The sequence below is a fragment of the Harpia harpyja genome, chromosome 7, assembly GCF_026419915.1.
Source record: "Harpia harpyja isolate bHarHar1 chromosome 7, bHarHar1 primary haplotype, whole genome shotgun sequence".
NCBI classification, from domain to species: domain Eukaryota; kingdom Metazoa; phylum Chordata; class Aves; order Accipitriformes; family Accipitridae; genus Harpia; species Harpia harpyja.
In genome coordinates, this window is record NC_068946.1 from 34,005,780 (window position 1) to 34,029,525 (window position 23,746).

Below are 23,746 nucleotides of genomic sequence, written 5' to 3' on the forward strand. Positions count from 1 at the left end.
GTTTCACTCTACTGCAAACATGCAAAATGTACCGCACAAGCACAGTATTTACGCGAATGATGTATACAGTATTTGAGAATCGCATTACACAGTAATGGTGAAATCGGCAATTTCGATTTAATGCAGCCCTGAAGGACATGTTCAAATGAATTTAGTCTTATGTATTCCTTATAAAAGCCAATATGTTTTAAAATATATGAAAAACTGAGTTAAAAGAATATACTGCATATACCAACATATCCAATGGAGGCCAAAGTAGAAAATTACACACATGGCAAGGAAGAAAGATACTAGCCAGCAGACAGCTATCTCCCTTCTCAAACACTTCACCACTACTATGAAAATTCTCAGTTACAGCAATTCACAATGAGACAGTTCCAGAAAAATTTGGGGAGTCCCATCGGGGGGAGGGCTGAGAGGGTTTGGAGAAATGCATGACAAATCAGTGTTTCTCTGAAGCCATGTTATTTTGCAAGCTCCTCTTCATCTGAATCCCTGTTTTTACATGCTTTTACTTGCAATGTATTTGAGATGAGGGCGTATGGAGGGGAGAGGACCATGTCAAAGGTCTGGAGATTATGTCTGACCAGATGCTGCCACCTCAAGTGGTCACAAACCTAAGTAGCTATTCATCATTACATCCACCGATTTGTCCACCTGTATGCCGGGAGGCAATGTTTTGTACACAAACTGATCTGGATGAGTATCAGATACAGCTGTCAAAAACAGAAGACCTGTAAACACGAGTGAAAGATTGAAGAGAAGAAAACAGTAGTTAAGCAAAGCAGCTATAACCATGTTTGTTTACTGTCTAAACAGAGGGAACACAGCAATGTCAGTGAACAGCAGGCTTGCCTGGAAGTGGTTTTGATCGTGACAAATCAAAGGCAGCACTTACATTTAGGAGATAAATGCATTTGTTACAAAACTGCAAAAAGTCAGTATTACTCTGTTCACAGCAAAAGACATGTCCACAGCACTCGTCACCTTGCCAATTCTTATTTCACCAGAAGAGGTTATCAGCTTGTCTTTCTAACGTAAGCTCTTATGATTTTTTTTTTTTAACACCCAGTTATTATTGCTGATATTTAACAGAAGTTTATGTTCTATTTCTTCTAACAGATATGTACCTCCAAGCTGGCTCTTTTTTTGACTTGCTTTTACTTTTTGTATTAGCATTGCCCTTCCCATCTGTTCAGCTTTCCACCACTCACACAGAAATGCCAGTCTCAAGTTACCAAAATTGTATTTGTTGCCTCTGCCAAAAGCAGTGGATCAATACACGACAGAAATCTGCACTAGAACAGAAAGGTTCTTTACACTTTACACGAGGCCTTTCCAAAAATGCAGCGTAGCCTTTTCTCTGCACCAACATACCTCACCGGTGTACAGTAACATCCAGTGGCCTAAGGACGTATTTCTGCTTTCACGCATGCACAAAGTGCAAGAGACTCACCTCCTGCAACACGCACGCACACAGACACACACTTAAAATGCAATCACTACTCATATTCCAGTATTTTAAAGGCCTGCAAAAAGGCCACTGGAGTTTTAAAAACTTGAAGAATAAAAAAAATTGCATTCACCTACCAGGAGAGAGAGAAACGGTTACACCCGGAAACTCAAATTTTGATAAACCTTCTGATACCACAGGGCAGAGAGCTTGTGACTAAGGACTACAGATCCATACACTGTACTTAACCGTTAGAGCGATTATAATCACTCCCCGAGAATCTGTAGGTCCTCATCACAGCTCTTAAATCTCTCATTACATCAGCAGCTCTTCTAGGTACCTCCACAGAGTATCATCTCACACTTAAAACTGGCGCACAGACATGGAGGGAGATGTGAATTACCCATAACGGTTAACATATTACAGGGTCCACAAATGAAGGATTTTCTGCTCCCATTTTGTATCATTGCACCAGGCTGGGATCACAAATGTTTAAGAAGCCTAAAGAGATTTACCATAATGCTTACTCCTACCTAAGTAACTGTTAGCTGGAACGGGAACTAGATTCTTATCTTGGCGGCTCTCATCACCAACTTCGTAAGGCCCATCATCAAAGATACCCAGATCATAAAATGTCTGATTCTTTTGCTCTGCACGAACCACCCCTGAAGAAATGAAATGATAAAATAAAAGCAAATGAATGGTAAGGGAGAAAAATAACATAAATGGTTCTCAACTAACATTAATTACAAAAAATGAGATAGTGACTGCTGTTTAAATGGGACAAACACAGAACAGTACACTGGGTGAAAGTGTTTTCAAAAGGCAATGAATTTCTAAGTTCTATCCACGTGCCAGAATCTCACACTGCTCTACAGAGAGGCCATGCAATGATCTGGAAAACATGGGATACTAAAAAAATTCTCAACAAAAACATGGGACCAACTTGGTCAGGAACTGCCCTCATCCCACTGTTTTTAACCTCATAAAGCCCCTCTTAAAAGGGAGGTAAGTACACAGGAATACAAAAAAAAATTTACTGTTCAGCTATGACAAACACCGGTGATATATTTAGAAAACATTATTTAAGGGGAAAAGACCTATTGTTTGATAAAATGTGTGCTTCCCTTTTATCAAGGGGCATATTTAACATTTTGGCAAGCACAAACATGTTTTTCCATGATACAAGAGAGTACTCTTATGACCAATACACTGTCATAGCACTTCTCTGCAATTAAAGTAAAACAGTGTCTGAACTAAATATGCTGTTTCAGCTTGGTCAGATTTTGTTGACAGATACGTGGAAGATTAAGTTTTCACTAAAGTACACCTTGTGCCAGAGCTTAACTCAAAAGATTTTGCATGGTTCATATAGCAGGCACAGGTGTACGAGGGGAAAAATGTAATGGTTGAGGGATCAGATGTTCTAAAGAGGGAAGTATTTACAGCTGTTGGTGTAATGAAGTGTGATGGGAAAAATCACTTTAAGGAAAAAAATAAAAAAAAAAAAAAGAGACAGAGCTGGCCACTTAGATACTTCTCAGTTTAAACTAACAGAGAAAATCTATGGGTTTTTTCCCTTAAGTTTTGGAATATCTCCTAGATGATACAGAGTACTTGGCTCTTAGACAGATTATCCATGGAATTTTACATGGGTATCCATGGATTTAGATATGAATACATCTAGTATCAGTCTGTTCAGTTATCTTCCTGCAATGCTCCAGTATTTAATTTGGGAAGTACCACCTTCCACAGATTTCACAAAGTGGAGAATACTGCAGGATAAACAGATCTCAGTGCAGCTATCTAACAGTTGCTCAAATCCAGGAGAAAAGGTTTGTCAAATAACTTTAAAATGATTTAGTAATTTGTTCCAGTATGGAAGTCTCAAAGCAAGCACTCAATCCCACCATAACATTAAGACTAATAAGGGAAAAATTTGCTGTACATATACGCAAAGTTCCATTATCCATTCATAAGTATTCCCTCAAAGATATTTAAAGGAGCTTCAGTAAATATTTTTGATACAGGAGCATAACATCTTGTGAAAACAGGGTAAAATCGTTAGATCCCTATTCCCCCCCCCCCAAAAAACCCAAAACACGAACAAAAAAAAAAAAAAACAAAAATTAAAACTTAGGATGCAACCCCTGTGAGCAATCTCAGAGGAAATGGGAAGGGTGGGTAGGAAGGAAGCCAGGTCGTACCTTTCCAATTGTAAGTGCCTGGGGCACCAAACACAATATAGTGATAGTCTCTAGTAAAAGTAGCAGCAACACCTTGCTGACAGGAACCAAACTTCTCATGGCCTCTTAAACGACCATCACAGAAACTCCATACTCCATTATCCATGTCATCCTTAATAGTGAGATCCTGGCTCAGCACGTAGCACCTTCCAATGATATCCCGGGTTTCCTGCACTGTGTTTACATACTGCCTTTTCTCATAGCGATGTGCGCATGTCTGCAAGATAGAAGAGATAATGAGTGATGCTTTCTGTATGTTTGTTTGCAAGTGACCAAAGGAGGCTGGTCTCCTTTAGCAATACTTCATGCTAGCAATGCTGTAAGTCAGTCACGTTGTAGACACATCCGTGCTGCAATGCAGAGAGAGAGTCCACTGTTCCCTACAGGTAATATATGGGAAAAGTTGGGCATCTATGGATACAAGTCGAACAACTAGCTTCATGGTCAAGGAAGGTCACATGGTTAAATCCCTCTTCACTGTGGGATTTAGAGTTGTCCTGGTTTCAGCTGGGATAGAGTTAACTGTCTTCCTAGTAGCTGGTACAGTGCTATGTTTTGAGTTCAGAGCGAAGAATGTTGATAACACTGATGTTTTCAGTTGTTGCTCAGTAGTGTTTAGACTAATGTCAAGGATTTTTCAGCTTCTCATGCCCAGCCAGTGAGAAAGCTGGAGGGGCACAAGAAGTTGGCACAGGACACAGCCAGGGCACCTGACCCAAACTGGCCAACGGTGTATTCCATACCATGTGACATCCCATCCAGTATAGGAACGGGGAAGTGGGGGGGCAGGGATTCGCCGCTCAGGGACTGGCTGGGTGTCAGTCGGCGGGTGGTGAGCAATTGCACTGCGCATCATTTGTACATTCCAATCCTTTCATTATTGCTGTTGTCATTTTGTTGGTGTTATCATTATCATTATTAGTTTCTTCTTTTCTGTTCTATTAAACCGTTCTTATCTCAACCCACGGGTTTTGCTTCTTTTCCCGATTTTCTCCCCCATCCCACTGGGTGAGGGGGAGTGAGTGAGCGGCTGCGTGGTGTTTAGTTGCTGGCTGGGGTTAAACCACGACAAGAGTTTTCAGCCCTAAAGCCTTCCCTGATACCTAATCCCTCTCTTCCAAGAAGTGAGGAGAGAACCACCCTCTCTCTCATAAAGAAAGAAGTGGCTGTGTTTCCCCACAGCTGTCAGAATTAAATGACTTACACGCTTGTGCAGGACATGAGAAGCTGGTTCAATTACCATCTACCTGAGACTACTCAGAACTCATCCCTTCCAGAAAAGTGCCACAAAGCAGAGGCTGAAAGCTTTTCCAGTGAAGGGGAGGGGAGGGAAGTTCTTCCTACTTCCTATGTTGGATGTTCCACTTACAGGGTAACTGTCACTGGGACAGAGCAGCAGCATTGAGCACAACCTGTTCCTTAACCTTTTAGACCGTTCACCTGGGAATAGAATTCTGATCAAATATTTAACACAAAGGATAAACAGCCACTGGGTTAAGTGGTGTAACCACCAAACCATTGTAAAAAGAGGTGGAACAATCAAACCCCTTCGCCAGCAGTGTTTTATGCAGAACCAGATGTAGTAGGTGTGTGAAGAGCACAAGCAAGCCAGGTTTCTCAGCTGACATACCTTTTCTATGCTTCCTATCAAGGCTTAAATATTAAGCAAACACCCAGCTGCTCCACACTTAAGAGCACTGCAGTACTGCCCTGCTGCACAGCAACCTTCAGGCTGCCCACACCTCGTCTAATAAGTGCACTTCCCACTTATCACTTACAAAGAAAAGTTCCTTCTCAGAGAAGATGAGACAGCACTAGTTGATGATTAATTATTCAATGAGCAGGACTCTTTCCGTCTGCTCTTCCCCCTTTGGGTTCTGAGGCAGACTGAAGGAAGTTATTACTGCCTCTATATCCATCAATAACTCCAGATTCACACCCTGAAGTCACCTGCCTCCAGTTTTGGAAGCAGTGGCACTAACCTGCAAGAGTATAATTAGATGGGGAAGCTTCACTGCACACCCATTTTATAATGTAGCTGGTATCCTGCAGCACCACGAGAGGTTTACTTAACTGAGAAAGAGCTAAAGAAGTAACATTCTCTGGTAACTCCTGAAAGCTTTTTCTCTCTGTATTGTATAAAGAATATCTCTGTATTGTATAAAATTAAGAATAACTCTATATTGATAAAATAAAGGATAGCTAGTAGTCTTACTGCAGTGCAATGGCCACATTAATTCATAGGAGCAACTCAGCCAAAGTCCCAGATAAAAGTTAAAGCGAGGCTGATCATCTTGGAAAACAGGCTGATGATAGGCTGCTGCTTTTACAACCTTATCACACTATTTTTCCCTATGTCTGTAGCCAATGGTATCTAAAAGAAACAATGTGTATATAAAAAAAAAAAGTGGACGCCCTGAAAGTGAACCGTTCATCCTAGATTGTTACAAAGGTTATAAAGAAAGGCTAACTCACAGCTAGAAAAATAATTCAAAGCTTTTACAATCTCAAGCGTCTTACTTTGCTAGGAAGACATTTAAGTCCATCCTTACAAGAAATCACAGGAGTAAACATAGGAAAGTTACCTTTCAGAAAGCTGCACAGAAACGCAGACAATTCAGAATATTTACCATAGACCCAAGATGTTTTTGTAAGTTAGTCCTTTAGACTTACCACCACGTTTCCTCCTGGCCCCTGACTTTGGACAGTTACACCCATCCATTGGTCTTCTTTACTCTCCATCTTCGGGTCCGCTGCAGAGTATCATAATACAGCTTCAAATATTAACAGTTAACTACTTTTCTTTTTTTTTTTTTTTTTTTTTAAAGTCCCTGCCAGGGCAGTCACTCCATACAGTACATGAGACAGTCTGCAGGTGGCAGTGTCTGTACATTTTATCACTGACAACATCCATTTTATTAAACACTTCCAGCATATTACTTCAAGTCACATCAATTTACGAAAAAATAAGAATATCCGGATCTACCAAGATTTAAGCATCTTATGCTATCTTTGCAATTAAGCTACAACTTATTCTGATGCAAAATAAGTTACATATAAATCCATAGGAGCAACTGTCTGATACACTGCCTGTGGAAGGGACCACATCAAATAAGAAATCAGACAACTGTTTCAATCCAAAATAAAACCGCTGAAGAACTTACTCTCCTCATCAAATACAACACGTGTGCAGCGTGTATTTGGAGATGCGATGTCACAGCTGTACAATCCTCCTGTTCTGTTGGCTTGTTGGGATGGAAAGGCCTTTTCCCGAGGAGCTCCAACCAGCAATCTGCAGGTAAAGAGAAATAATTTCAAGGGATGTGTAGAGGGAATATTAGAAAAGAGGAAGGCAACTGAATCAGGAAGTGTTTTCACCATACTGCTAGAGGTTTGACATGCAAACATTTGACGATGGATGAAAAGCTACATCACAGCACTGTTCCTTAAAAAAAAAAAGGAGGCGTGGGGGTGGTGCGCTGTAAAGCAGTAATAGTCCTGCAATTATTGGACCTGCAAACCAGTAAGCTTATTGTTATTACTGCTATTATTGTTGCAAATTTCACTGAGAGTGGTTGATAAAAATAAAAAAAAAGTAGGCATCTAGCAGTTCTGCAAAAACCACCCTTCTATCAGGGAGTCAAGTGGGGCATTTTTTGCCTTCTTTTTGTTGGCAATTTTTTAATTGTTGGTAAGGGTGGGTAAAGTATTGTTACTAAAATGACCACAAATCCCCAAAACAGTGAATAAAAGTGCTTTCAGGCTGTCTTGTAGTTTTACTCTAGTCCTGCACCACTGTTCAGCTGAATTTACGGGCACCTTAGTATCTCTGACCCACGAAGCAAAGCAAGATCCCTCCTGGCCCAAGCAAGTGTTCACCGAATTATTCCAGGCTCTGTGCAATGCACTCCTCTCCACTCCTTTGGCCCAATACTCCATTTTGAAGCTGAAAATGTTCCTCTCCAACGAATCTCTCATCAAGACCAGGCCATTGCCACAAAGGACTTATTTCTCCTATAAAAAGGCCACTCTAACGAGCCCTCCTTAGACACTGTTCTGGTAACCAAATGTGAAGGTTCTTATTTTAAAAACTGAATAAAGTAATTTTTTTTCCTGTATCAACTGTCCCCCATGAGTATTATCACAAAATCACCAGTAGACATATTTACTTGCAAAATAAGGGGTTTCAGCCAAAAAAAATTCTTACACTGTCTATGTTTCTTTGAAGTGTCGCGCACACACACACAAAGCACAGCTGCCTGTTAAGCAGCTAACTGAAACTAGGACAACCAGTATGCAATATTTGTGGAAGAAACAAGAAACGTCAAGCTCAGCTGAAAAAATGAGGACGAGAGAACAGCATGTGGATAGGGGCAACACAGCAGGTACAATGGATGGATGGATGCTGAACCAGACTCCATGTGTTTCCTGACCCTGGTACAACACATCTGAGAGAAGAGATCCCTGACATCACAGTGTCAAGGAGGGCAAAACTGGACTACTGTTGGATCCACAAGTCTCAAAGAGGAACTCAGACCCTCGTTAAGGCTTCAGCTATAGAGTTTTGCTTGAGAGAAAAGCTTTTCTGCATGCTTTATAGCCGCAGTGGGACAAAGCACACTGCTGTCCCTCAGAATGCTTTTCTTACTAAAAACAAGACTCATTTTTATTCATATCAAACAGTTAAGACTGGATCAGTTAAGGTCAATACATAATTTTTGTTACTAAGAAAACATTTATTCAGTGTCACTAAAGTAATGAGACACAAAATGAAATTGATGTATTATGAGAAAACACACTTTTTTAAACCAGAAAATTACATCTGTGAAACAGCCATGTTTTCACCACTTTTCCAGAAATAAATTCTCCCACGACCCATAATTTGCCCTCATGAAGGTAACCCCCTGAATGGTGAAACCTTCAGGTAGAATATTTGCTTTTGACTGATACGCATATAAAATCAGGACACACAGTGTGGGTGGGTTTTGGTTTAAAGTGTTTCCTTCTTTTCCCCCTACACGTGTGGCATCTTTTTCAAAGACTTCTTCAGAAACGTAGCAGTCATTACAAGAGTTTGTAATCTAAACAACCACGCTTTTAGAAAGGCCATTAATAACTTCGTTTTCTAATTTTGGCAACAGTGCATTTAACTGCAATCTCTTAAGAGTAGTTCTTTTGCAAAACATCTGTTTCTGAGCTATTCCTAAGGTGGGAGTAGATACATTTTCTCCTCAGTTCTGTTATTCCCCAGGGAAAGACAGACGAGACTTTCTTTTTTTAACATTAACAACCATAAATATAGGAAAGTAGAGGTGCTGATTTCCTAACTTACAGAAATTTTTATTATTTCTACATTTCAGTCAAAGCTTGGGGGGTAAAAATGATGAATTTCACTTACAGAAATTTGATCAGAAACCTTTTGTTTCAACATTGTGAACACAACTAAGAGTTTCTGGAATTGAAATACTTAATTTGGTTTAATTCACCCACCTGCATATTACTGACAGCAGTGGTGCTAGATCAAGAAAATTACAACCCTGTTCTTTTCTATGGGATAGCTACACTATATCCTCTCCCTAGCTAAATGATACCTTTTACAACATACCATGACGACCATGATCTTGATGACAATTCAGCCAGAGAGAAGGCTTACTGAGGCATCAGGGAATAACCCGTATAGCCAACAGAAGACAAAGTGGAAAGATGTGCCACCTGTCATAAGATGCCCCAAACATTCAATGGCATCTCAAACAAACACCTGTTGAGATCAACAGATGAAAAATGCAATTGTTCAGCCTTCTTAAAAAAAAAAAAAAAGTGTCAATCCAACATGATCTCAAAGGAAACAGGCAACCTTCGATTCTTCTCAGCACCCATACCCCCGTCCAACTCTTGCATAAGTTATTTTCCCCTAATTTTGCATAAATTATTTTCCACTGTAAACAAAGTATTCCAAACCAGACTTATTTAAAACCCTCCAGACTTCAAAGAACTTTTGTCAGGAATCCTGTCACTAGTCTTCAAGGCTCATCAAACACAAAAATCTTGAATCCTGTTTGGTAGATCACTGCAAGTCCTTATTCACACACAGTTCAAAAGTAGCACAGACTATGAGCAGGCACTTGCAAAGGATTAGATCAGTTCAGGTAGATACTGTAGTAAATCCTGAAATGTATTTTCAAGTAGCAGCTAAAGACCTATTAAAAAGTGGCATAACTCCTTTGTACTTCTTCACTACTTATCTACCCCAAAGACCACAACAGAGAAGACTAAACCTACACTTCCAAGTTCTGCAAGACAGGTTACTAAAGATGATGAGGATTATAAACATTATGAGGATTATCAACATTATTAGGAACATTAAGTGAGAAAGTCGTGTGCATCTAACCTTTGGCTGCATAAATCAAGCAAAACATAAAAATCCCTTGTCAAGCACATTGTGACTTGTGATTGACAGAGCTGCTGTTCACCCTGCCTACTGTTCAAGAGGTGTGTTTGAAAAATCAGTATTCTATCACAGAAGCCAAATTACTTCATTTAAAAATAAAAGTGTGAATGAAACTAAGGAAGCATGACATGGACCATGCACCAGTGTGAATTTCAGCATGACTGCAGCAGTCCAAATGAATCAGCTTGTACTGAGCTGTGCTACGTGCTCAACAGAGTCCTTCCAGACTGAGGAACACATTCCAGTCATTACTGTATGGCTACTTACTCAGCTGTGTTTTAATAGAAGAATTTTCATCAAGTTTGAACTCATTATGCCAAAAATGGGTTAGGTTTTTCTGCAGCTATGCATGTTCCATTTTAGCTTTCTCAGTGGCCAGCAAAATCCCTTTCTGCAAAAGGAAAGAGGTAAGGAGGGGTGAGGAGGTGCTCTCCTAGCTACCACTATAGCCTTACACTGGCAGATGAAACGCTGAGATTAAAACCAAAAGAACTTCCTCTGCAAACAAAGACTGACAAAAGTTCTTCATTTCTCTCCACCCATGATCACAGTATGATTCATTTTATTCATTGGGACTTCTCCCTGAAGGTGTACAAGGGCATCAGTCCCTACTTTTAATTCAGGTCTGAAGGCCCAACGTCAGGCTCCAGAATCCATATTTAGACACCAAAATAATACCCCATTGTGAAGACGGCATAGTCAGAGATGAAAACCCCAGAGACTCCAACATGCGGACATTTTACTGATTTTCTATCCCATGGCAGGTTTGCCTTATTACTATGCAGAGAACAGAAGCTCAGCCATACAGTATCCTGAACATGAGCATATATGAACATCAGTTCCTGTTGGATCCTTAGCTTTTTATGATGACTTAGTATCTCATGTTTACCATATGAGCTAAAAGTCTGACAAAAAAACCCCACTACTATTCCTCATGTAAATTACAGAATCAGATGCTTTGTACTACTTGAATCCTGACTTTCCCCATTCATCTTGCTTAAGTATATACTATAAACTGATTAGGTTTTCCCTGAGCCAATCAGACCACACAGGTGTTAAATTAACTTCTCTTCATAATTCATTATGTTACATTTCTATAGATTAAAAGAAGTGCCTATCAAGTGACAATGTTGGAAAAAAATCAGAATTCTCTCATACCCTGGCACGAAACGACAATGCTCTTTAGCTCCAGTTATACCCTGTAATTAAAACATGTGCTTTCCAATTTCAAACTAAAATTCTAATTTCAAACCAAATATATCAGTCCTGTTGTTCTATTGGTTAGAATTAGACTAATTATTGCTTTCTCTTAATTACTTCGTGGCACACGTGATAATGACTAAAGTCCCACTGGCAATTATGAGCATCTGCTGGCTACCAGGGACAGATTTACTCCCTTGCAACCCTGGATTCAACGCCAAACTTGAGGTAATCCTATAGGATTAGAGCTCTGGGATTGGCACGTAATGCCAGTTTAACTAATTGACCTCACTGAGGTGCAATCTTGGCTCAGGAGGATGGTGCCTGCATTCCACAGACACCAGTGCCCCCAGCTGTACCTGCACGTGCGAGGTGCAGCCACAACATGCAACAGGGACAGGCAGGACCCCCCCCCTCAAGAGAGGGACCAGCGCAGCACCACATCCCTCCGCATAACCCTAGGGCACAGCTACACCCACCCTACCTCGCTGCAATATTACACTACACCTGCACCAAACAGCTGAGGCAAGAAAAACTCCATTTCATCAGTTATACTGAGCACTACTCAAGCCTCAGAAAAGGCATCAAGACATCTTACTGACTTGATCTAGATTTGGACCAGACCTCTGGATAATTGTATGTAGAAAACATGCTTTATAAATGCACACATTTCCAAGAAGCCAAAGGAGGTGGGAACTCACTGCCCACAGTCAGGCAGGCACCAGGCCTCAGTCTGTCGACTGCTGCTGACCAGTGCTCAGCAAGAACAGATGAACATTAAGAAGAAAGGCTGTAACTTAATTTAATCAAAAGTAGCCCAAAAGAGTTATTAAAATCGAAAGCAAAATACACCAGAAAGAGCTTTCCATTTTAACAGATATTACAGAATATTAAGCAGTAGAGTGCAGATTTTAAAACCCTCCCTGCTTTTGTCCATAATTCTTGAAAAGTTTAGTAGGTGGCTGTGGCTCCTTCTCGGCTAATGAAAACAACAGTGAGAACTGGGAGTAGTTTCTGCTCACAGCTATCTGAACTCCCTCCAATACTGCTCATGAAACTACCCTGGTCGCTTTCAAAATGAAAGCTGCAGTTAAGATGAGAAAACCATATCAAAAGAAATCCAGAAAACCTCCAAGCTCCTGCAAGTATTCCCTCGCTCTGCAGTGAAATTCTTTTCCTCACTTATAGCCTGGAACTGTCTAAGGACAGCATAAGATTTTCACAACATACTTCAGAGAAGAAAAATTATCGGCAATTCATTAGAGTTCTGCTTTGGAATAAACACTAACTCAAAAGAAATCAAGTCAAAAGAGGGAGAGCATCTTCAACATTTTTTGAAAGCAAATCCTGTTCATCAAAGTAAGAGACTTCCATTGAGTAGATTACACTTTGATTTAAACAGCTCAGATACTCTGCTATCTCCCAAAGCTTTCTTCATTCCTTAAATTCTTTCCTTTTCCATGGTACTTTCTACCCCAAACAACAGACCATGTCTTTGCCATCCTTTCTTTAAAAGTAACAGCAACACATCAATAGCGCCAGCTCCGAGCTTTAACAGACTGGAGTAGAAATCATTGAAAGTGTTTCCTGGGTAACAAACCATTAGCCATTTTCACATATAGGCGGAATAAAATAGTCAGTGGTGTAAGTAATTTCCAATTTTGCAACCTTCATTGAGCACAAATGTCCAATTTGAGGTTGCTGTTCTCAGATAACAATGCTGCCACTGCAGACTTTGCACTTCATTGTGTTTTCAGAAAGACTCCAAACACACAAGTGGGGCAAATTTGGAAAGTGATGAAGCTAAACACTATGAAATTTCTTCCATCCCGGACTAAACAGATAAGACTCCTGCATCCTTTTCCTCTCACGCTCCCAGGACTTGCTTGCAGAGTTTCACTGGATTGAACAAAATTAAAAAGTTAACTATCACTAACTCATATTTAGATTAAATTTTACTACCAAATCACCACTCACAGTCCCTAGTTGTCTATCAAATGTTTAAAACCTGCAGGCAGAGACCCCTGATCTCAATGTGGACATCTAGAGCTCTCCATTGGAGCTGTATTTTCCATCTCCTGCACTGGTTTGGTCTCAACAGTTTTTAAACTTGAGGAAGGGGAGGACGGGAACATCTTAACCCCCACAATATTTCAACATAACTAAAGTTGGTCAATGGGACAGAGGCTGTGTTTGAATACTGGTGGTACCACCTCTGCCTTGTGCCTGGATTTGGCTTCTCACAACAGAAACAAGTCACAGGACTGGAGCATCATGGACTAATTAGCAATACACTCAGGCTGCTAACGGGAAGTGGAGCTGAACCACAGGTCTGGGCTTCTCCAAAAAAACCCCTCTCCCGGCAAAATACAGCCAGTAACTATATCAGCAGTGAACTTGCTTGTGATGCTGTTTACAGAGATACCCATCATTGCCAGCCTGTTATTAACAGCTATTTTAAGTGACTGGTGATTCTCCTCATCTGCTACTCCACAGTTACATTTTCCAACTACCAGTGCAAAGCCATGGCCAAGTACACCATTAATCTCTGTTGCCTGGAGGCTTGGCACTTGAAGGATTGCAATTTTCATTTTATTCGTTCAGCCTTTTTTAGGAAACGGATTATGACAGAGGCTGGGAAAAGAAGCCAAAAGCAGCAAAAGGACTAGGGCAAGCTACTACAAAGCAAAACTGGAACTACAAAGATACCTGTTGTTCTGGAAAGGCCACTTATTATTGACTTTCTGAAAGTCACATGGAAAAATAAACCCTTTCCCCTCACAGTCCACAGCCCAGCCTGTATGGATTTGAAATACGTTTTGCAGGTCTTATTTTCATTGGTAGAAAGCATTTTTCTTACAAGAAATTGTACAGTCTGCTCCAAAGTCATGTTTCAAAATACAGTTTTCCATTTCAGACACCACTCTCTGGCTTTAACCAAGAGATACCTCACATTTTTCTTATTGTCAAATAGCAAGTGAAACCTGTCTAATACTTACAGTTTTCATTTCTCCCTTACAGGCTATACATTCCTTCAGATTTAAAAGAAAGAACAACACCCGTGCCAGGAACAGACCTGACCACGAAGCAATACTGTAAAACATGTATTAGACAGTTTTATAATTAATCTATGATAACCTTATGGAAGAAATAAGGTTAAAGGGATTTTCACTCAGATTTTCTAACACAGCAGTGCCTGCTACTGCATGAAATCCTCTTATAATAACATGGGGTTTAACTCAAGAAGTGACAAGTGCGCCATTTCAAGAAACAAACTTGTGAGCCGAGGCCCTAGCACTTCCAGCCCAGCCCCTGCCCACAGCCACCTTGCCTGCATTAGGCTCACTGAAACCACACGAGTCTCACCACAGTCAGCTGGGCACAACCCAGCGACTCTCCAATGCAGGCAGCGACAGTGCGCTAAGGCACAGGTCCTGACAGCAGCCGGACAACAAGCGAGCAAGGGCAGCTGCAATAAAGCAGAGGTGACCCAGCAGACCCCAGCTACCTGCAAGCACAGCAAGAGTGAATTGTCCGTCCCTGCCGCCCCCACACCGCAGTCCCACTCCCACACCAGCAGCCCACACACACCAGGGCCCTGGCCCACCGCCTCGCCCAGCGCTGCCCCAGTTCCTGTGGCAGAACAGGCTGTAAAGAAGCAGCTGCATCAGTGTTTTGTGGACATCTACAGGCTCAAGTAAGCAAGTGCATGACAGAAATCAGGAATTACTGTCTCCTGCACCTGGGCCGTTGGCCATGCATGCCGTAGAAAACCTCTGAATTCAAATTTAAACTTCTGCACATTTGCAGGGCTTGTCTTTGTATCCCCCCGCTACACATGCCATCTCCATTTGAAGTTCATGAAAAATGAAAGGAGTGTCACATCATCTACTAGGTACATGTTTTAGAAACAAACGTGGAAGTAATCAAAATATGGAAACAGCTGCTTAGGCTCCCCCCCCAAAAAAAGCAATCTGAAAGCGAAGTGCTCCCAGTTAGTATTTGAAGGCACAGCTTGTTAGAGAGGTTACAACTGTAACAGGCATATATTGTTCATCAACATGCCAAAAGCCATTTTAAAAAAAACTGCAGGAGTTTTAATACAGTGCAAAATAAATATTTGGGTTGAAACGTCATTCCTCTACTTCCTTCACTGAATGAAGTACATTAGTTTCATTTATGACCATAATTAAACCATTAAAAGGCATAAAAGAAGTACAGTAAGAGGGCTAGACATTTCACAGTAGAATCAATGGGCAATATAACATGCTACAGCAACTAATTCCAAAGCCCTGCAGTACTTGAAGAGCGACTGCTCCCCAGCTAACCCAAGCCATTGTTCCTCTACCCATACATCCAATTTATGAGACGACTCCTGCTCCTTCTTTTCCAGACTTACCACCTTCTCCCTCTGAATTGTAGGGGGGAAAACGAGACAGGTAGAAACCTCCTGTACTAGATACACATCCACAGAAATGGTAATATGCAACTTTGGCAGATTCATTTCTGAACGAAGGAATTTCATTGCATTCGGCCATAACGTACCAACCAGCGCCCCAGTGGGAAGCTCACCCACACCAGACCAACCCTGGCACTCTGAGCTAAGCTGTGCCCTCCCAGCTGCCAATAAAAGCCCATGGCACCACAGAGAGGTCAGAGGGGTACCCTGCAGAAGCAGGCTGAAGAACTCAGCATGTGTAGAAAAGGCATGTACCTTCCTGATACATAATCCCCGATAAATGTTTCGGAGAACAAGTACACAGCCACACAGCAAACACACACTTCGATGGCCAAAAAGTCACTTGCACGCTGAGGCACAGTTCAAATTATTCTTCCAGTCTTAAAACCATCATAGGTCTGGGTTAAACGCCCATAACAGGATCCACAGTTTGAGTAAGGCTTTTCTTCAAGCCATGAACTTAATCACAAAAGCAGATGTGTCACTGGGTACGTGTACTGACACATAGTCCCCCCACTCCTTCAAATTAACTGAAAACACAGGCATTCAAATTACTTGGAAGAACATCACTCCAATGAAGTACTTCCACAGGAGAACCAAGTCATACAAATGCCCATGCAGTTGGGACAGTTAAGGAGCCTTTTTTTATGTTCCATGCAGATACTGAAACACTGATCAAGTGGATCAACAGAAATAAATCTTATATTCACAAGAAACTTCTCCATATACGCCTTTCTGGAAGAAGAAGCAATTATATTTTACTGTGAGTACAAATGTACAAACTCTTAGAATTTCAACCAGCTTGCAAAACCTAAGAACAAGATTTTTTTGTTTGCAAAAATAACTTGTATTTGAGACTATGCCAAGAAACCCACTGCATTCTCTTCCGCTATATACTGCTCCCCCTCCACATGCATACATGCTTAATTTTTACATGCCTCCCCCTCACACATACTTTTTTTCCATCTTTTGCCACTCCCCACGTTCTCACTTGAGCGGAAGCTGAAATTACTTATTTGTTTTCAAGTATTTTTAACACCCTATGTTCCTTTAGGCTGAAAGTTGTGCAAACAGTATTGCAGCTATTACCAGGACTGGATCTAATAACAACAAAAGTATTCTTCCACTATATGCAGTAATATAGTTTGGCTGGGAAGAGAGAAGAAACCTACCTCTTCAGCAATATTCTGGGGCCACAATACATAATTATCAAACATTTCTCTAGCAGAAAAATAAGTTGAGTGGATGAAAAGTTTACAGGGACTTGCATAATTACACCGTATTTGTAGTAGCAGCTACAGGAGTTGGCTATATAAGAAAAAAAAATACCAAATTTATTTTAGCATCGTCGGCCAAGGAAATAATGTGATTTTCACTTAAGGTTTGTTTCACACTAAACAAACATGGATAATTAAAGATGAACTGTGATCTCTTTTCACACACACTCCTAGACATCGCTAAGGTCTCAGAGCCAGCAGATTTAACCACTATGCAGCTTCAGTAGCACCAATGACAAAGTGCAAGGCTAACCAATCTTTATAATGCCCTTACAAGAGTAATGTGAAAAGAGCTATGAGAAAAGAAGGACGCAGAAAATTCAACTACACACGACGATAATGTGCTTGCTATCAAGCAACAGCTGGTTGCCACTTTTGAGCACTTCCAGGATAAACATGAATTTCCCTCAGACCTTTGACCCACACATGTGCTGCTGAGCAACCAACCTCGGGTATTACAGGGGTGAGACATTCCCAACATATTTGCAATCTTGTTTTGCTTTGTTCTTAAAAGATGTATTTTATAGACCTGCTTTTGAGGAGGGTAACAATGCCAGCTGAAAAAGGCAGAAGCTAAGCACGTTTAGCTCCATTTGAAAAACTGTCTTCCATCTTCACTAAAAAGGAAACAACACACAGCCTCTGTAAGAAAGTCTGCCATTCCTATGGACACTATCTATCAGCAAACTCAACAACAATGCTGATCATGCCTATTTGCTGTTCCTGGTTTCTTAAAAGATCTCCAAACTCCTTGAAAGTAGAAAACAAATGCAAAGAATACAGCTGAAAAGTAACCTAGAAGCTCACTAGCTGACAGCGAAATCCAGTGCAGGATCCATACGTGTTACCTTGGAGGGACTCAGGTACATTTTTATGCTGCAGGTGGCATCTAGACAGGGAGCATCCCACGAACCCCCTTGCTTTTGTTCTTTATCCTGCAGACCGTCTCCCTTCCAAACACAGTCAAAACATCCTTACACACATTAGTACAACTGCTTAAAGGAAATCAATATTAGGAAATGACATATTTTTAGATGCAATTCTGTAAGAGGAAACAAGAAAAACAGCCAACACTCCAACAGAGCCAAAAACAGTCAGTCCATACTAGCAAATGCTCTGAAAATCACAATGCAAGAACCAGTACTTTTTGCTTTCTGCTATCATTTTGATACAAAAATCTAATCTCAGGCACTCCACAGCAGAATACATCTGGCCTGCTCTTGAACCTAAACCAACATAACTTTCTCTTTTCCAAAGCAACAGTTATGGAATTCTCAAAATAGTCTTAGAAAATGTGATAGTTGTGATACCTTAAACCCAAGGGAAGTGCTTTTTACCAAGAATACAATACACTTTATGCTAAAGTTGCAAAAGGAGCTTTATTAATGTATGGTCGGGTTAATTTATTTTTAATATACTGAATAATCCCCTTAAAAAGCGAAGTGAGACTTTTTTCCATATTCACATTCGCTTTTCTAGGCTATATTCTTCTGCCATTACTTACAAAGCAGCAACGTGCTTATATATATCTCAATCAACAATATCCAATGCTAATAAATTAATTATCCAATGTTTTCCAGACCATTGTGTATACTTCTTTCTTCAAATATTTCTGTGCCTCTTACTGTACTTACCCTTGCCAAATACCACTATGAGGTGTTAATTTTCCAGCTAATGTTTCACAGTACAGACCATCATCTGCTCATTCAATAATATGGATTTTTGCTTACTTGTTTTTAAACAGCCATTTGCCCGATAACCTAATCTCAGTCTTGTCCTTTCTACAGAATATTCCCCAAAATGTCGCATTTCTACAGTTATGGCTAGAATGACTCATCCAGCCCCAAGCTGGTTCTGAAACATTTAAACAACAGCTTATTTTAAACAGCAGTTCTGAAATTAATGAGGGATCTCCTATGAAAACTTACCAGGTTGCATTCCTTACAAAACTGACAGTTATCCTGGCACACACGGAAAGAGTTTTCGGTAGAGTTTAACAGAGGCCCATACTGACTGGTGAACAATTTACTGCTGCAACTTGCCAGGCAACCCAATATACTAATTTGGGAAATGTTCTGGTTTATTTTGTGGAGAATCCAGACAGCAACAAATTAGATCAGTAAACCATTCTTCTCTGCTTGTTATCCTTTAAGAAAAAACACTTATGAGAAGCCAACCTACCTGTCCTGCTTTCTTCATTATTTACAAATTAACATAAGCAGCATTAGTAACATATAATACACAGAAAATTGCGCTCATCTTAGCAAGCACCGTAACAGTGATTTTGTGCTCCTCTTCATTCCTATTTTACAGTTAAAGAAATAATATGACTATAAATTGAGATTTTTGGATGAAAGAGCCTACAAAACTGCAGAATATTTATTAAAAGGCAGTTCACAGAAACTTAAATAAAAATTGTTTAAATAAAAACACTTAATTTGACAGTTATACTACAAAGATCTACATTTGTGTTGTACCGTTACAGATTGGATCTGTCAAATAGTCCCGGTGCAGACTGATGGGGTTAGCCAGTACTTCTGAAGAAGATACAACACAGACTATTTATTATTTCCTGCCACAGTACAAGACATTTTTCTACTAGATCATAACAAAATAAGGCATTAATTAGGACTCTCTACACAGGTGAATGGTATTTTTAACAGTAGAAAACGCAGTACACAAAACTCCACATCTGGATGAAGACAGATCCATACCTGATGGTAGGGCTGCCTGATGGTTTATTCTTTAAGTATATGCCAGCCATTCTTTAAGTATATTTCACCATCAGGGTAGCCAGCACAAGAGCGAAATTGATACAGAAATTGTAGTGTATCTTCTGATAATAATTCTGACACAGCTGCACCTCTATACCCAATACTACCAGTACATCTCATCTCTCTGCACACATCTGTTTGAAAGCTCTTTGCTGCTCTCAAGACCTCAGAGAATTTGGAAAATGAAAACAGAAACCAAAGGAAAACTATGTCCTCAAATACAAATGCTAAATTTTAAGATTCCAGCTCATAGATAATGTGATGATCCGGTGCTCCCTTTAATGTCCCTGTTGCAGAAGAACTCCTGGCACATCTGTTCCAAATCCTGCTGCTTTCGAACAGAGCAACACACAGAAAGCAGGCCTTGTGTTGTGCATGCCACGTACTTCAGATACTTGAATGGTTCACCCTACGCCCCAGCAACTTGGTAAATATTCTCTCTGTCTCCCTCGCTTTCCACCCTTCTGTAGCTGATGGGGTCACATTTTAAGTCTAAACAGCACCATAAGTTTTCTTGTGCCAGTCAGTCTGTAATGAAGCAAGGAGCTTCAAGTAGCTGTCTGCCAGCTGAAGCTTTCAGGATGCCAGCACCACAGCAAGCCTTGATTCTTTGCTCAGCTCCAGCCTGCAGAGCACGCACACAGCACGCACACCCCAGTCAGCACCCCAGCAACCCACCTCTCATTGCATGAAGGGAACTGCAGAAAAAAATGCTCCTCCAGCTCACTCCCACCTCAGGTTTTAGATGGTAAGTGTTTATGCTGTTCAAACACATTTTAGCTCACCCAACTTAAAACTACATTTCTCAAACTGAACTATACATCAGACTAAGAGGGTATAGGATGACTTTTTCCCCCCCTAATATTTAGAGCAAACACTGTTAAGGACTACAGCTCCTTTTCACAACAGAATACTTCATGGACAGTTTCATTGAAGGCTTTATGTCAGACATGCACACAGACATGTCTATTTGCCCATCTGCGTGTGTCTACATCAGCTTAGTTTGAAAAGCAAGAGAGTAATTGCTGGTCTTTCCAACTGTGAGCCCTCCCCCCAACACTTTTCTGCCCAGCCTTCGGGCATCATTAAGCAGAGTTGTCAGGACCCACAGCCCCTGCTCAAGAACACAACAACTTGTCAAGGAGAATACTTTTCCTTTGTCCTTAACTCATATTTTGTGCAGTTCATTAGTTTTCATTCACTTCAGTAAAGAGAAAAGCCTTTTCCTCCTTCCTGAGATCAAGGTCTGTCCTTGCCTGCATTGTGTGTTATTTTGTTCCAGTTACACTATTTTAACCTTGCTAGTTTTAGAGGACGCAAGATTAAGTTTTTGATCTGTTTCTGAGACGTGTCTAATACTTTGGCCGCAACAGAGCTCGCTGGGCTAGCATATGCTGTGTTCATCAAGGTTGATTTATATCCTAATACTATTTAATAAGAACTACCTGGTATAAATTCCATCCTTCTAGAAAGGGATGAGTACAACAGACTTGGACCAGAGGAACTCAAAGCAATTTTGGTTAATTGAGCCATCACTTCTCTTTTAATGCTCTTGGAACAGCTTGGCAGGTCTGTGTTTTACGCACAGCAACAGCTTTCAGAACACCCTTCTCTTTCCAAACACATAGCCTGAAGAGAGAGGAATTTGTGCCACCACAAATTTCCATTCACATCTATTGAGACGTTTAAAAATAAGAAAGCATAAGCCAAAATGCTTCTAAACCTGTCATCACCCCTACCCTGTAAACATTATGGTCTAGCAACCCCACCAAAGATATGGTACCTCTCACATTAGAAACTGACTCATCGATCAGGCTCAGCATAGGTTAAAAACAAAAAAAAGCTACAAAACCAAGGAGCTGTATCAGGTACAAGCATCTTCCAGTAAGAGCATAACAATTTTATGAGCTGTAATTGAAGCTGATAGCCTAGGCTGTTTCTCAAAGCTGGAGTCTGCACATAAGGCCATTTGTCAGCACTGCTGACAAAAGGCATATGCTACAGTCCTTACTCACAGAAGGCTCCCACTAGCACAGCAATGAATTTTGTTAATTCTTAACACCACCAGTATAAGAAAAATAACACATCTACCGCAGGGTTACTTAAGATTCTTACGCACTTACAGGTGACCACAGGAAAAAAACACTATCTGAAAAGTATCTGACCTCTTGAAAAGCAAGTTTCTCAAGGGGATGGAGGACTGGGATAAGAGGTTCGTCACTTACCATGTGGGAAGGCTAGCTTTACACTATGAACATCTGTCACACCAGTTAACACTGCAGTGAAGTTGAACCTGTGAACTCACACTGCTAACGGCAAAGGACTGTACCGCAGCACATCTTTCCTGACACAGCCTTTTTAGAGCCACCTGGACTAAACTGTCCTAGTAGAAGCACATTTTTGCTGTATGACCTGTGACTTCACCAGTGCCTTGCAAGGACTGCTCTTTTTCTACACTGATGGATGTGGTTACACTATTGCAACTTTCTAGTGTGTATCAGTTCAATGCTCCCTTGCATCCTTCCAGCCTTAGTAGAGTTCTGCAGGATTAAGAGCACAATTCTTTCCTGTTCCTTTGAGGAACACAACAACAAAAAAAAAACCCAAAAATAAAGATGTTAACCTCTTCTTTTCTACCTGCAAGAATGGGAGTCAGATAGTTACAATTATATGATAGTTTCCAAACTTTTGTACACCTGACCTGTAAACATGTCAGCTGTGTCTCTGCCACAGATAACCCACAGCACAACTCAAACTTGGCACCAGGAAAAAGCTTGCCTTCTGCAGTTTGACTCCACCTACTCCACCTATAGCAATTCCACATTCTTCCCCCTTATGCAATGTAAATTTATTTTCTCACTTCTTTCACCCATGATATTAGTATGATGGATCTGCTTTTTAAAAATCTTTCCCCTACCGCTACAGGGAAACTCTTAAACTACTCCTCCCTCCTCCTTACCAATTTCATTTGATCCTGACCTTTGCCACAGGACACCTATCTCAAACATAGACAAACTCCTCTACTATCACAAATTAAGGAAGTAATCAAGCATGCTAAGCAGGTTATCCAAGAATAGCTTGCATAGACAAAACCAGAGAGACACTTAAGAGAAAAAAAATACTAAATGCAATGAGACAGTAAGGACACAGTCATCTTTTTTTAAAAAAAAGGAAAATTAATAATAAATCTTTTTTTTTAATTGACAGAAGCACTGAAGAACGGCACTATTAAAGCATTTAAATCCTGAAGATGTAAATATGCACTGTTATTAATTCAGTCCACCTGAAGGTTGAATTACACACCACCACCTCTGAAAGCAGAAATTGTCATTTTCCACTGCAGACTGGCATAATCCAGCTCTTTTGTTGCTGGAGCAAAGTGTCTATGAGCACAAGCCCTCAATCAACACAGAAGTACTGGCTAAATGCCACTGAGGATGCACTGCAGCAGTACAGCAATGTCAGCAGCCCTGCTGATCTAAGGCAACTTTGTTATGTATCGATATAACAGCTCACAGTAGAGATATGCAGTATCAGCAAAACCTGTCACAAGTAAAAATTCCAGTAAGATACTGCAATTTTTAGGACTTTATGGCTGCTAATGGTCAGTGCAGCCTTGACACAAAGTGCCTATCCGCAGCTTTCAACCACACAGCTTTTCAGCTGATGAGATCACCTCTAATGTTGATTACTACAATCTCATCCTTTTTTGCCTTAAACAGTAAGAAGCCTACATGAATTCAGCTCCACACTTCTACTGAAAAGAATATCAGAATTACTTTCAAGTAAAGTTATACACAAATTTAGATATTCTTGGGGCTTGTGTTCTTATTCAAGATATTTGCTTAAATCATTGTGAATTACAAATAAAAAGGACTGGAAAGACCTG

At 40.5% G+C, this 23,746-nt stretch overlaps 1 protein-coding gene across 8 annotated transcripts in view; it reads right to left on the bottom strand.

Annotated features, from left to right (window-relative positions):
* Window positions 1–23,746, bottom strand: part of ITGA6 (integrin subunit alpha 6) — a 46,855-nt gene that overhangs the window by 19,164 nt on the left and 3,945 nt on the right. For 5 of the 8 annotated variants that reach the window (XM_052791637.1, XM_052791638.1, XM_052791635.1 and 2 more), the window contains exons 2-5: window positions 6,864–6,991; window positions 6,373–6,452; window positions 3,661–3,916; window positions 1,987–2,118 (exon numbers count right to left, since the gene is read on the bottom strand). In XM_052791637.1, coding sequence (XP_052647597.1) covers window positions 1,987–2,118; window positions 3,661–3,916; window positions 6,373–6,452; window positions 6,864–6,991 — 596 coding nt within the window. Of the gene's footprint in view, window positions 1–617; window positions 735–1,986; window positions 2,119–3,660; window positions 3,917–6,372; window positions 6,453–6,863; window positions 6,992–23,746 lie in introns of all 8 variants that reach the window. The other 3 variants (XM_052791642.1, XM_052791641.1, XM_052791643.1) reach the window with 2 other exon arrangements.